General features: G+C 38.2%; 1 protein-coding gene across 1 annotated transcript in view; it reads left to right on the top strand.

Annotated features, from left to right (window-relative positions):
* The window catches only part of LOC100313732 (Sin3A-like transcriptional regulator), a 47,884-nt gene that overhangs the window by 17,783 nt on the left and 15,956 nt on the right, over positions 1 to 14,145 (top strand). Inside the window, exons 6-14 of the mRNA XM_085494553.1 lie at positions 2,358 to 2,597; positions 2,750 to 2,980; positions 3,324 to 3,467; positions 4,006 to 4,086; positions 4,306 to 4,424; positions 5,048 to 5,166; positions 6,744 to 6,958; positions 7,475 to 7,713; positions 12,957 to 13,140. Of these exons, the coding sequence (XP_085350679.1) occupies positions 2,358 to 2,597; positions 2,750 to 2,980; positions 3,324 to 3,467; positions 4,006 to 4,086; positions 4,306 to 4,424; positions 5,048 to 5,166; positions 6,744 to 6,958; positions 7,475 to 7,713; positions 12,957 to 13,140 (1,572 nt within the window). The remainder of the gene's footprint in view (positions 1 to 2,357; positions 2,598 to 2,749; positions 2,981 to 3,323; positions 3,468 to 4,005; positions 4,087 to 4,305; positions 4,425 to 5,047; positions 5,167 to 6,743; positions 6,959 to 7,474; positions 7,714 to 12,956; positions 13,141 to 14,145) is intronic.

Here is a 14,145-nt window from a genome sequence, read left to right as displayed (position 1 = left end):
CGGATCAAGTTCGAAATGGCCGACTGGCGGCCATTTTGTTTTAAAGAATTCAGTTCTGGATCCGTATCAGAGACATGTCTGGATTGATCAAGTTCAAACTTCACACACACAAGGTACATCATGTCACAAATATGTATGTGCATTTGTTTCATGATCCCATTAACGATAGCCAAATGGCGGCCGCTTTAAGGCCGAAAATGCATTGAAATCGCACATTTTCACCATTCCGGACCCAGATCTCAGTTATGCATGGACGGATTTCATTCAAATTTGGTACATACATTAAACATAATAGGACCTTGATGCACGTCATTTTTTTTTTCAGATCAAGTTCGAAATGGCCGACTGGCGGCCATTTTGTTTTAAAGAATTCAGTTCTGGATCCGTATCCGAGACATGTCTGGATTGATCAAGTTCAAACTTCACACACACAAGGTACATCATGTCACAAATATGTATGTGCATTTGTTTCATGATCCCATTAACGATAGCCAAATGGCGGCCGCTTTAAGGCCGAAAATGCATTGAAATCGCACATTTTCACCATTCCGGACCCAGATCTCAGTTATGCATGGACGGATTTCATTCAAATTTGGTACATACATTAAACATAATAGGACCTTGATGCACGTTATTTTTTTTTTCAGATCAAGTTCGAAATGGCCGACTGGCGGCCATTTTGTTTTAAAGAATTCAGTTCTGGATACGTATCCGAGACATGTCTGGATTGATCAAGTTCAAACTTCACACACACACAAGGTACATCATGTCACAAATATGTATGTGCATTTGTTTCATGATCCCATTAACGATAGCCAAATGGCGGCCACTTTAAGGCCGAAAATGCATTGAAATCGCACATTTTCACCATTCCGAACCCGGATCTCAGTTATGCATGGACGGATTTTGTTCAAATTCGGTACTTACATTAAACATAATAGGACCTTGATGCACGTCATTTTTTTTTTCGGATCAAGTTCGAAATGGCCGACTGGCGGCCATTTTCTTAAAGAATTCAGTTCTGGATCCGTATCCAAGACATGTCTGGATTGATCAAGTTCAAACTTCACACACACATGGTGCATCATGTCACAAATAGATATGTGCATTTGTTTCATGATCCGCTTAGCAATAGCTGAATGATGGCCATTTTAAGGCCGAAAATGCATTAAAATCACGTATTTTCACAATTCCAGAACCGGATCTCAGTCATGCATGCATGGATTTTGTTCAGATTTAGTACAATGTGTTGTACATATGCAGGTGCATTTCGGTCATGATCTGCTTTGAATGTATATGTCACTCAAATATGAACGGAACGGGGACGTGTCATTGACAATGACTTGTTGTATTTGCTTTATATGCAGTGTCAAAACACAATATTTGAAACCAATGTAGGATGGACGTATCTGCAGATTTGAAGCAGATAAAAATGTATACATGCAGATAACAATTGTAATTGTATTACTTTAAGTGATTTGCCAATCACTAGGTTAATTATCAAAGCCCTTGTGGCTTACTGTGAAATACTGGTACTTTATTTTCGCTGGAATTTATTTTCGCTGAAAAGACTTTTTGGGTGTTTTGTATAGAATTTATTTTCACTGATTTTTGATGGGTTTAATGTAAAATATAGGAAAAAAGGTATATTCGCTGGATTTTATTTTCACTGAATCATTCCTTCAGCGAAAATAGCGAAAATTAATTCCAAGCGAAAATAAAATATTCTACAGTATTTAAACATCTCAACAGTTTACCTGTCATTATTTTATTTCTAATTTTTTACTGGAAATTTTTTATTACAAATTTAGTAAGTCACCTGGTATTTTCTGACGAACCAGATATGCTCGCATAATGGTAGAACATAGTACAAATGTGAAGATAAAATACAATTTACTTAGCTGTATTTTGTAACCCAAAAAAGTTTATAGCCTGAGAAAACTCGGGGAAATTACTGTAGAACACGTTGAAATAGCTGCTTGCAATTTTAGCGGATTTGACTCTTGGCATGAATTAACAAAATTCTAATTTAGCTAAAGTGCCGACTATGTCCCTGTGAGAATATATTTCTGTTAAATTAGCTACATCTTGAATTAGCAAAATTACAGATTAGCTAAATTGGCTAAAATAACATGCTAGCTAAAAAGACTTGTTTTACAGTATTTCAAAGTTGCAGCAATTATAAATGCATCTGTCGCTATTTTAGTTTTTGTCTCGTAATTTCTCTGTTTGAATCAAATGTCTCATGAATATTTAGTCACATGACATAATGCTTAGTGCAGTCATTTGAAACGAGATGAAAAGATGAGTTACCATAGCGATGCGGTAGTTGATGCTTCCTTTGTTTTGTTTCACAGCCGCCGACACCGCATCACTCTGTCACATCAAGCATTTCAAATCAACATCCACCGCAACCAGCGTCGGCACAGCAACATGCGTCATCAGGGCAAAGTTTCCCCCAGCAACCGTCGTCACAGCAACAAGCAACGCCACAGCCTGTACAATCATCACCGCAGCATAACTCTCAGACCCCTTCTCAGCAAGTCAGTCAACCTGTGGAGTTCAACCATGCAATCAACTACGTTAATAAAATAAAGGTGTGTGCTCGTAACTACGAGTTGAAACATTGAGTTTATGAGTTGACATGATTACATTACTGAGACGAGAAAATGTCATAGTGCTTTGTTCAATGAATGCCATCCACACATAAGGCATTTGATGATAGAGCTTTTTGTTTTTCTTTACATAGAATCGATTCCAAGGTCAGCCTGACATCTACAAAGCGTTTCTGGAGATACTTCACACGTACCAGAAAGAACAGCGGAATGTCAAGGAGTCCGGTGGCTGTTATCAACCGAGCCTATCAGAGGCTGAGGTCTATGCCCAGGTAGCTAAGCTGTTTCAAAACCAAGAAGACCTCCTACAAGAGTTTGGACAGTTTTTGCCGGATGCAAACAGTGCCCAGGCTACAACCAACTTTGTGAGTATATTACATTCAGATTGGCTGCTATACTCGTAACAACTGACAGTCAGCCAATCAGAGAAAACATTACATTCCTACAGATCTAAAAATATGGATTCTGTGTGATGCTTCTTACAAGGTTGTGTCTGATTGGCTGCTATACTCGTAACAACTGACAGTCAGCCAATCAGAGAAAACGTTACATTCCTACAGATCTAAAAATATGGATTCTGTGTGATGCTTCTTACAAGGTTGTGTCTGATTGGCTGCTCAACTCTAACACCTAGCAGTCTGACCAATCAGAGAGCAGGCTGCATTCCCACAGATTGAGTCAAATCTTGATACAAATATTACATTGCAGATGCAGGAGCTGAAACACCGGCCGCCTGGAGTGACCAATGATCACAGTTCAACAGTCAAGAAACCTGGCATGTCGAGTAAAAGTAATAATAAAAGTTCCCATCCAAAGAGAGCAATGTCTGGTCAACCGGGTGCCCCTCAGAAGGTATGTATGCTAACCTTAAAATGTCTGGTCAACCGGGTGCCCCTCAGAAGGTATGTATGCTAACCTTAAAATGTCTGGTCATGTACCAGTTCAGCAACAATTTTAGTGATTGAGGTACTCTTATTGTATTCTGTAAAAAAGTTGGGATTCAGCATCACCATAAGAGTTTGCCGCAATATCCTGTGATGTTGATGTCATTCGCTAATGTTGATGTCATTTGCTAATATTGATTTTATTCAGTAATGTTGATTTCATTCGCTAATGTTGATTTCATTCAGTAATGTTGATTTCATTCGCTAATGTTGATTTCATTTGCTAATGTTGATTTCATTCAGTAGTGTGGATTTTATTCGGTAATATTGATTTTATTCGGTAATGTTGATTTTTTTTCAATGTTGATTTCGTTTGATAATGTTGATTTCATTCAGATTTCATTTAGTAATGTTGATTTTATTCAGTAATGTTGATTTCAAGTAAGGGTAATTTCAAAATCTTCATTTTCAAGTCTGTACTTATTCAAATTATTTTTTTCTCGCAGAAAAAACGTTCTGTTAAAGACCCGTCACTGTCTGATTCCAGTAAGCATGGAAGCCTGAGTGAGTTTGCATTTTTTGACAAGGTAAGTGAGTAACCGTGAGGGCACTGTTCTCTCAGTTTATGTATAGTCTTTGTTATAAGGAAGTAGGATAAAGTATGTTCAAACTTTTTCCTTTATTTAAATTTTTCTTTAAAAAGTGAAAAAATAAAAAACAAGGCCACGTTACATAGATTGAATTTTACATTGTAAGCTGTTATTGTTGATTTGAATAAGGAATGGTATCTACTTTTATCTTCCTAGGTACGCAAAGCCTTAAAGAGCCAAGAAGTCTACGAGAATTTTCTGCGTTGTTTGGTTCTGTTTAACCAAGAAGTGATTTCTAGAGCTGAATTAGTCCAGATTGCCACGCCATTCCTAGGGTTAGTATGCTATATGTGGTGGGGAAGGGGGGTGTCAGTAAGATGTATGTGATAGTGGGTGGGGTTCAGTTCGGGGTTAGTGTTCTATGTGGTGGTCGTGGTGGGGTTATTCCAGTGTGTCTATGATAAGGCAGTGGTACTGTAAAATACTATTTTTGCTGAAAAGACTTTTTGGGTGTTTTGTACAGAATTTATTTTGACCGATTTTTGATGAGTTGAATGTAAAATATAGGAAAAAAGGTATAATTTTATTTTCATTGAATCATTCCTTCAAATTAATTCCACTTACCTTGGTTAAGGTCCACAGGTGCTCGTGATCGACCGGCCTAGTTGACGCCAGAATAGCACATTAAATTGCCATTTGACAGAGAGATGACCACACAGTCCTGTCATGTAGTCCCAAACATGAATATGACTTCTGTGGCAAAAATGCACTATGTCAGCACTAGCATTTGCAATTTGCACATACAAAAAAAAAAAATCAGGAGAGACAACATTGACATTCAATGTCCAGAACTGAGCCCGGCACAAAAATATTTAAAAAAAAATATATATATCCACTTTCCGTGGAAGGTACACATTTTGTGTGCATACCATAACTTTTCCATGTGTTCCATTTACAGAAAATTCCCAGAATTGTTCAAATGGTTTAAAGAATTCCTTGGATACAAGGAAAGTGATCGGATAGAGCCGCCTCCACAGACAAAAGAACGAACAAGTAGCGAACTCGCTATGGAGATCGGTAAGTTAAGATTTCATACAATAACCGGTAACTGGTAGCATAGTGGTTGTCGCATCAGACTCAAGATCGGTAGACCCAAGTTCAAAACCTACCTTTGGCTGAACATCAAAATGGTCGACCCCCAACCCTGGGTGAGTGTGCCACAGACTCAATGGGAAGGCCAATTCCACTGGCCGAGATTCATTCACTAACGAATGCGACTTTGGGGGAACCTTGGTTAAGGTCCGCAGGTGCTTGTGTTCGGCTGGGCCTGGTTGACGCCAGGATAGCGCATTAAAATTGCCATTTGACAGAGAGATGGCCACGCAGCCCTGTCATGTAGTCCCAAACATGAATACGACTTCTGTGGCAAAATGCACTATGTGTCGTCACTCGCACTTGCAATTTGCACATGTACAAAAAAAAAGTCAGGAGAGACACCCAATGTCCGGGGGGGGGGGGGGGGAAAAAAAAAGATTTCCTACAAAGTTGTTCCAGGGTTTGTATGCTCAGTAAATATAATAGTACTGTCAACCATTTATTTTAACTGGCATTTAATTTCATTATTTTGAGCAATTTCACTGGATTTCAAGTTCACAAACTTGACAAGGGAAACATGTTTACATGTTTTACATTTTACATGTTTATGTGGATTTATCTTTAGCGAATTTTACTTCTTAGCGAAAATATTGAAATTAAAACCCAGTGAATAATTAATGCATGTACAGTAGTATTTCCTGGAATATTAAAGGAATATTAAATACCTGGAAATTTTTAGAAAGAATTTTTGTAACTTAATCACAATCAGATGAGTAGGATGGGATGGCACAAGAAAAAAAACAACTAAAAATCAACTTGATGAGACGATGATTACCGGGAAAAAAAAGGGGGGGGGGGTTACCAAAATTGTGATAAAATAGTTCTGGACTCCTGAAAATCTTAAAAAGTCATTGAGTTTTATTTAGTTTCATGCTTAAGAATCCTTTGGCTATAAAAAAAGAATTTGCCTTTTCTCTTTTTAATTGGACAAACATGACTGATCTTATGCCAATATAAAATCTTGGCATTGCTGTCACCTTGCTAAAAAATATATATAAACAATAAATGATTTTGTAAATAAAAAAATGCTTCGTTTTAGTTAACCTTTTATGCTTTCCCAACGTCACCAAAAGAACATAGTTAAACTAACAACACTCAACTGTTTTGTTTTGACGTAGATTTCTCATCAAGTAAGATTACAGGGCCATCTAGCGAGAAAATGACAAAACCTTACTCTCGTTTTATTTTGACGTAGATTTCTTATCATGTAAGCGGTACGGTGCCCTTTATTGAGAAAATAACAAAACCTTATTCTTGTTTTATTTTGACGTAGATTTCTCATCATGTAAGCGGTACGGTGCCCTTGAGAAAATAACAAAACCTTATTCTTGTTTTATTTTGACGTAGATTTCTCATCATGTAAGCGGTACGGTGCCCTTTATCGAGAAAATAACAAAACCTTATTCTTGTTTTATTTTGACGTAGATTCCTCATCATGTAAGCGGTACGGTGCCCTTGAGAAAATAACAAAACCTTATTCTTGTTTTATTTTGACGTAGATTTCTCATCATGTAAGCGGTACGGTGCCAGCTATCGAGCACTGCCTAAGAGTTACACACAGCCTAAGTGCACTGGCAGAACACCGCTATGTAAAGAGGTGTTGAACGACACATGGGTTTCGTTCCCATCCTGGTCAGAAGACTCTCAATTTGTGACGTCTAAAAAGACGCAATACGAAGAGCATATTTACAGATGCGAAGATGAGCGATTTGAGGTGAGCTTGTGTTGCCATGGTGATTTTTTTTATAGGTAATGTTAAAAACGAGGAGAGGGTATTTAAAAAATATATGTTTTTTTTTACCATGTATGCTGCCAACGGGTTTTTGCTGTCCTGTACTATCTAAAAAGTCTCAAAATTTGAATAATGTTTCGGGTGAAAAACAATTTTCTTGAATTCTGAGAAGTCATTGAAAAAATATCAATTAACGTCAAGTCTTATTTTCACTGACATGCATGCGCAGGGGACGACCCTCGCTCTTTAAGTTTATTACGCTCATTCAAGTATTTGTACGGTGATTGAGAAGAAATAACCATGCGAATTTGATAAAATTACTTTAAGTAGGGGAGACCTCAGATTTTCATGCAGCATACAACTATAGCGTGTTGTTGTTTACAAATAAGTGTCTACCCATGAGCCTTTGCGTCTGTTATTGTTGTCTATGACTTGATTCGTGCATGTGTGTAGGTGACAACCCTTTCGCTTTAACTTCATGATTCTGTTAATTTGCAGTTGGATATCGTCTTGGAAACCAACCTTCAGACAATCAGAGTCCTGGAAGGCGTACAGAAAAAACTATCACGCATGTCCTCTGAAGAAGCCGCTAAATTTCGTCTTGACAACAGTCTAGGCGGTACCACGGAAGTCATACACAGGAAGGCGATACACAGGATATATGGGGATAAATCATCTGATATCATCGAAGGACTGAAGAAGAACCCTGCCGTAGCCGTACCTTTAGTCTTGAGGAGGTATGTTACTTGGACTATGCTCTTTTTATCGTTAAAGTAATTTAAGTTTTCATTAAAAATCGGTATGTCCTCTAAAATCTGTATCAGTAGTCGCAGCTTATATTAAAACGGTTTATTGCAACAGAAAAGGTGTCTTCCGTTATAGCATTCACACAAATGAGAAACGATGAACTTTTGGTTCTCAATTGGTCCAATAAATGCAACTTCTATTAAAAATGCAGCTTCTAATACAGATTTTATGGTTTATGTGAATTCTTGCTTTTTTTCTTCTCAATTACGATATTTCTACATTAAGCCATACATAAGCCTTAGCCCTTGATCCATAAGAGGATATATTGAATGAAAGTCTTGGGAATTACTTGATCAATGTCCCATTTTGAGAAAAACTGCCTACAGTCAAATAAAAACAGGTTTTCTAGCACTCGTCCTAGTGTATGAGCAAGTTTGTCGTTGTGTTCGTAACGTTTCTGATTTATTAGTCATGCCTTCCTATGTAGCTGCTCAGTGTTTAATGCAGTAATTTCACTAAATAAATGAACAAGTCAGACAGGAATTTTGGTTTACACTCTTAAAAACTGCATTTTAGTACTGAGTAGTATTATTAACGAACCAATGGTGTCATCTAGCAGGAGTAACAGTGATATTAAAATGGCTGCTATGTGTGCAAAAAAAAACTTGGGTTGGAAAATTATAATCACATAGGCGCTTAGAATTTTTTTAAAATGGGGTTGACGACTTTTTTAAATTTCTCGCCACTATGTGGGACCGTTAATGCCATTAGACAAATCATCTGATTGTGGAGAAAATAGATTTTCTCTGAAGTGGAAACAGAGTTTCCACAAACCAGGATCTGGTAATATTTTCAAAATGGGGCAATCAACACTTAGAGTCCTACAGTTTCAATCAATATCTTTGCATCAATTGGGTGTAAGTATGGTTCAACTTTTATTATTATAATTATGAGTGAATTTGAGTAAACATTCTAGTGACAGTTTTAGAGAAGATTATAAGTATGTTACTTAGGCTAGGGTAGAGAGAGAGAGGGGGGGGGGTCCAGATATCTTGGAAGACTAAAAAGGAGCACTGCTTTAGCAATACCATTGGTGTTGAGTTATGCTACTTAAGGATGGAGTTGAGGGGTTGGGGGTTGGGTCTCATACCATAAAGAGACTGAAAAAGAATACTGCTGTAGTAATATAATTGTGTTTAGGAGGTATGTTACTTAGGCTGGAGTAGAGGGAGGGTCTCGTACCATAGAAAGACTGAAAAAGAACACTGCTGTAGTAATATCATTGTGTTTAGGGGGTATGTTACTTGGGCTGGAGTGGGGGGGGGGGGTTGGGGGAAGGTCTCATACCATAAAAAGACTGAAAAAAAAACACTGCTGTTGTAATTCCATTGTGTTTGAGGAGGTATGTTACTTGGGCTATGACCTCTCTGTCAATAGTACCTTGGACGTTACACACAAGTCGACGCTACACAGGATATACGGGGATAAATCGGCTGGTATCATTGAAGGTCTGAAGAAGAACCCTGTCGTAGCCGTACCATTAGTCTTGAAGAGGTATGTTCCTGCTGGTACAGGGCTTGAAATTAGCAGTAGCTCATGCACGGCGCGCACAGACAACTAGCTTTTATTCTAGGGTTAGGGTTTTTCAAAACTTGTAACCCAACCTGACGACTATGGAAATTTACCAAACAAGAAGAATTGTAATTTGGTTTTACATAATCTGTATGTCTTTAAGTGCAAGAGTGTCTTAAACAAATTGAGCGTTTTTTTATTTTTGTTTACTCTCTAAACTTGATGGACTACTTGGTACTTATTATGTGACTACCAACTTTTATAATTGGTGGCCCAGTAGGCTTTAAAGAAATGTTAATTTCGAGCCCTCGGCTGTGTGCCAAAATGTAATAAATTAAGGGTTTTTTTTTTTAAATTTACTAAAACTTCACATTTACGTTGGTGTGTACATGTTTAATGCTTATTTCTTTTTTGAATTATGATTTTACTAATATTTTAAGAATTCAGTGAGAGCAGAGTTGGAGGGATGGGAGTCTGATACCCTAGGACAAGGAAAAGAATATTTTAAGGATCCCCTTAAAGCAGAGTTGGAGAGATGGGAGTCTGATACCCTAGGACAGGAACAAGAGCCCTTTTGTCATATTATTAGTGTTAAGGAGGTACATTACTTTGGATAGGGTAGATTGGGGTGGGGAGGGGGTTTTCATATCTCTGGACTAGAGGAACATTATTCTATTGTAGCTGGGCTATAAGTTTTGAGGCAAAATATTCAGTATTCTCACCAGAAATTAAATGTGTGGAGTTGAATTGTTCCATCAGTTTAGAAAGTATGAGGGAATTACACATCAATGTGAAGTATTCTGAATTATCACTTTTTTTTAACTTTTTTGTGAGACAATAAGTCTCATGAGGGGGGGGGGGAATCTTGAACAAAAAATTAAACCTTGAAGCAATGTTTCATGTTTAATGTCTTGGTGAGAACACTGCTTGTTATTTTTGGCTGGGGTTTGGTATCATAATCAGTCATGAGGAGAATAAATAATTACATTTTGCAAATAGAAACAGGCAGTGACTTGAGATGCTTGCCTCACAAATATGTAATGTCTGATATGTAAGAATGCCAAAATGCAAAGGTAGGTGAGGATTTGACTGGGAGAAATCGTTTGAATAGTTTAACTTATTAAAATCAGTATACAGTGACGAAAAAACTTTAATAAATATTTTGTAAACACCAACTCATTGAGCAGTGTAGATTAATCTGTGAAACAAAAACAAAATATCCAGCGTTCTCTCAAAATATGAATTTACATATTTCTTAATATATCTGACTTTCACTATTGCAATTTTTTTTTTCTGTATTATTTTGTATACATAACAATATTGTATATATCCATGTCTCGCTGCTGACACGATATGAATAAAGATTATTATATTATTTTGGGTGGGTAGAAGTTGAGTGATATTATTAGTTTTGCGTAGGTGTTTTACTCGGTTGTTCGTAAATTGACTAAAAATCTACTGCAGTATGTTTATGTAATATGTTTATTTATTGCGTTCATTTCTCAATCTACTTAGGGTGGGGGGTTGTTATCGTAGAACTGAAAAAGAATCATACCCTTAGTCTTGCAGAGGTATCTTATTTTTGGTTGAGGTAAAGCAGCTGGGGGTGGGGGCATGGTAGCATGTTCTGATATCATGGAACTGAAAAAAGAATTATGGGCATATGTCCTTTATATAAAGGTGGCCACTGTAGGCAGGTGGCCTTTATATAAAGGTGGTTACCATGGGCTGGTGGCCTTTATATAAAGGTGGTTACCATGGGCAGGTGGCCTTTATATAAAGGTGGTCACCATGGGCATGTGGCCTTTATATAAAGGTGGTTACCATGGGCAGGTGGCCTTTATATGAATGTGGTTACCATGGGCTGGTGGCCTTTATATAAAGGTGGTTACCATGGGCAGGTGGCCTTTATATAAAGGTGGTTACCATGGGCAGGTGGCCTTTATATAAAGGTGGTTACCATGGGCAGGTGGCCTTTATATAAAGGTGGTTACCATGGGCAGGTGGCCTTTATATAAAGATGGTTACCATAGGCAGGTGGCCTTTATATAAAGGTGGTTACCATGGGCTGGTGGCCTTTATATAAATGTGGTTACCACGGGCAGGTGGCCTTTATATAAAGGTGGTTACCATGGGCAGGTGGCCTTTATATAAAGGTGGGTACCGTGGGCTGGTGGCCTTTATATAAAGGTGGTTACCATGGGCAAGTAGCCTTTATATTAAGGTGGTTACCATGGGCAGGTGGCCTTTATATAAAGGTGGTTACCATGGGCAGGTGGCCTTTATATAAAGGTGGTTACCATGGGCAGGTGGCCTTTATATAAAGGTGGTTACCATGGGCAGGTGGCCTTTATATAAAGGTGGTTACCATGGGCAGGTGGCCTTTATATAAAGGTGGTTACCATGGGCAGGTGGCCTTTATATAAAGGTGGTTACCATGGGCAGGTGGCCACCATGGGCAGGTGGCCTTTATATAAAGGTGGTTACCATGGGCAGGTGGCCTTTATATAAATGTGGTTACCATGGGAAGGTAGCCTTTATATAAAGATGGTTACCATGGGCTGGTGGTCTTTATATAAAGGTGGTTACCATGGGCAGGTGTCCTTTATATAAAGGTGGTTACCGTGGGCTGGTGGCCTTTATATAAAGGTGGTTACCATGGGCAAGTAGCCTTTATATTAAGGTGGTTACCATGGGCAGGTGGCCTTTATATAAAGGTGGTTACCATGGGCAGGTCGCCTTTATATAAAGGTGGTTACCATGGGCAGGTGGCCTTTATATAAAGGTGGTTACCATGGGCAGGTGGCCTTTATATAAAGGTGGTTACCATGGGCAGGTGGCCTTTATATAAATGTGGTTACCATGGGAAGGTGGCCTTTATATAAAGATGGTTACCATGGGCTGGTGGTCTTTATATAAAGGTGGTTACCATGGGCAGGTGTCCTTTATATAAAGGTGGTTACCATGGGCAGGTGGCCTTTATATAAAGGTGGTTACCATGGGCAGGTGGCCTTTATATAAAGGTGGTTACCATGGGCAGGTGGCCTTTATATAAATGTGGTTACCATGGGAAGGTGGCCTTTATATAAAGATGGTTACCATGGGCTGGTGGTCTTTATATAAAGGTGGTTACCATGGGCTGGTGTCCTTTATATAAAGGTTGTTACCATGGGCAGGTGGCCTATATATAATTGTGGTTACCATGGGCTGGTGGCCTTTATATAAAGGTGATAACCATGGGCTGGTGGCCTTTATATAAAGGTGGTTACCGTGGGCAGGTGGCCTTTATATAAAGGTGGTTACCATGGGCAAGTAGCCTTTATATTAAGGTGGTTACCATGGGCAGGTGGCCTTTATATAAAGGTGGTTACCATGGGCAGGTGGCCTTTATATAAAGGTGGTTACCATGGGCAGGTGGCTTTTATATAAAGGTGGTTACCATGGGCAGGTTGCCTTTTTATAAAGGTGGTTACCATGGGCAGGTGGCCTTTATATAAATGTGGTTACCATGGGAAGGTGGCCTTTATATAAATGTGGTTACCATGGGCTGGTGGTCTTTATATAAATGTGGTTACCATGGGAAGGTGGCCTTTATATAAAGATGGTTACCATGGGCAGGTGAAAACTTCTGAAACTGAATTGATGAACTTTTGTGTTGTAGGTTAAAAGCTAAAGAAGAAGAATGGAGGGAAGCTCAGCGAGGGTTCAACAAAATCTGGCGAGATCAGAATGAAAAATATTATCTGAAATCGTTAGACCATCAAGGTATTAATTTTAAACAGACAGACACTAAAGCATTGAGGTCAAAAAGTCTATTGAATGAAATAGAAACTGTCTTTGATGAGGTGAGTGAAAGCTATTACCTGATTGGCTATTATTGTAACAGTGATCTTGATTGGCTGATAAATATAGCCTGATGCTAATTTGAATATGTTAATTTTCCAAACGATGGATGACAGTTGTAGGTTTTCCTCACAATATATTAACTAAATTGGTGATTTTCCGTACAATTGCGAGATCTCGCGAGATGCATGAAAGACGCGCATCGAACGTCTGCTGCAAAAATTGAACGATTCGATTTTGAACTAGAATTTCTTTATTTCGTAGCTTACATTGACCGGCCGATCTTCGACAGAGGAATATTGCTTCCGAATACCCTTTCTTAATCGAAATTGCCTATCATCAAATGTGGACAGCACATTATTAAGCATGGAAATGTCCCCGAATTACTTTCGCGTTTGTCGAATCCCACGCGATGTTTGACGCGGCTACGACGCTATGACCTTTGTTTGTCCTGTTTTTACGTTCGATTTCACGCATAACGCGCGATTCTCGCAGTGAACGGAAAATGGTCTATTAACCTCATGAATGTACATGGGTACTGTCAAATGCCGTATTTTTACTGCAATTAATTTTTGCCTAATGACTTATTGGGTTGTTTTGTATGGAGTGTATTTTCACTGATTTTTGATGAGATGAATGTAAAGTATCAGAAAATGGATAAATTTATTCATCTCTTCAGTGAAAATAGCTTAAATAAAGTATTTTATAGTAAGTGAAATTTAATGGACTGTCAGTTTTACACTAAAATTTGAAGACTAGTATTTTCTACTCAATTGTAAGAAGTACAAGAAAGTGTCTATTCAATCACAAATGCACAAAATAGTCTCTTTTATAGTCTGCACTTTTCTCCAGAAGATTGAGACAAAAATTTCCAAATTTTTTTGAGTAAAAGCTGAAAATTGGCTCAAATTTTGTATGTTGGCCCCAAAATTCACCTTCATTTCTAGAAATATTGAAAAAATATTTTAAAAAAAGTGTAGAAAAGTGGTGGTGAAAAGGGTTAAAAA

This window comes from Saccoglossus kowalevskii, chromosome 20 (genome assembly GCF_978046115.1).
Source record: "Saccoglossus kowalevskii chromosome 20, keSacKowa6.1, whole genome shotgun sequence".
Lineage (NCBI taxonomy): Eukaryota > Metazoa > Hemichordata > Enteropneusta > Harrimaniidae > Saccoglossus > Saccoglossus kowalevskii.
Note: the sequence above shows the minus strand (reverse complement) of the source record. Positions and strands in the feature narration are given on the sequence as shown.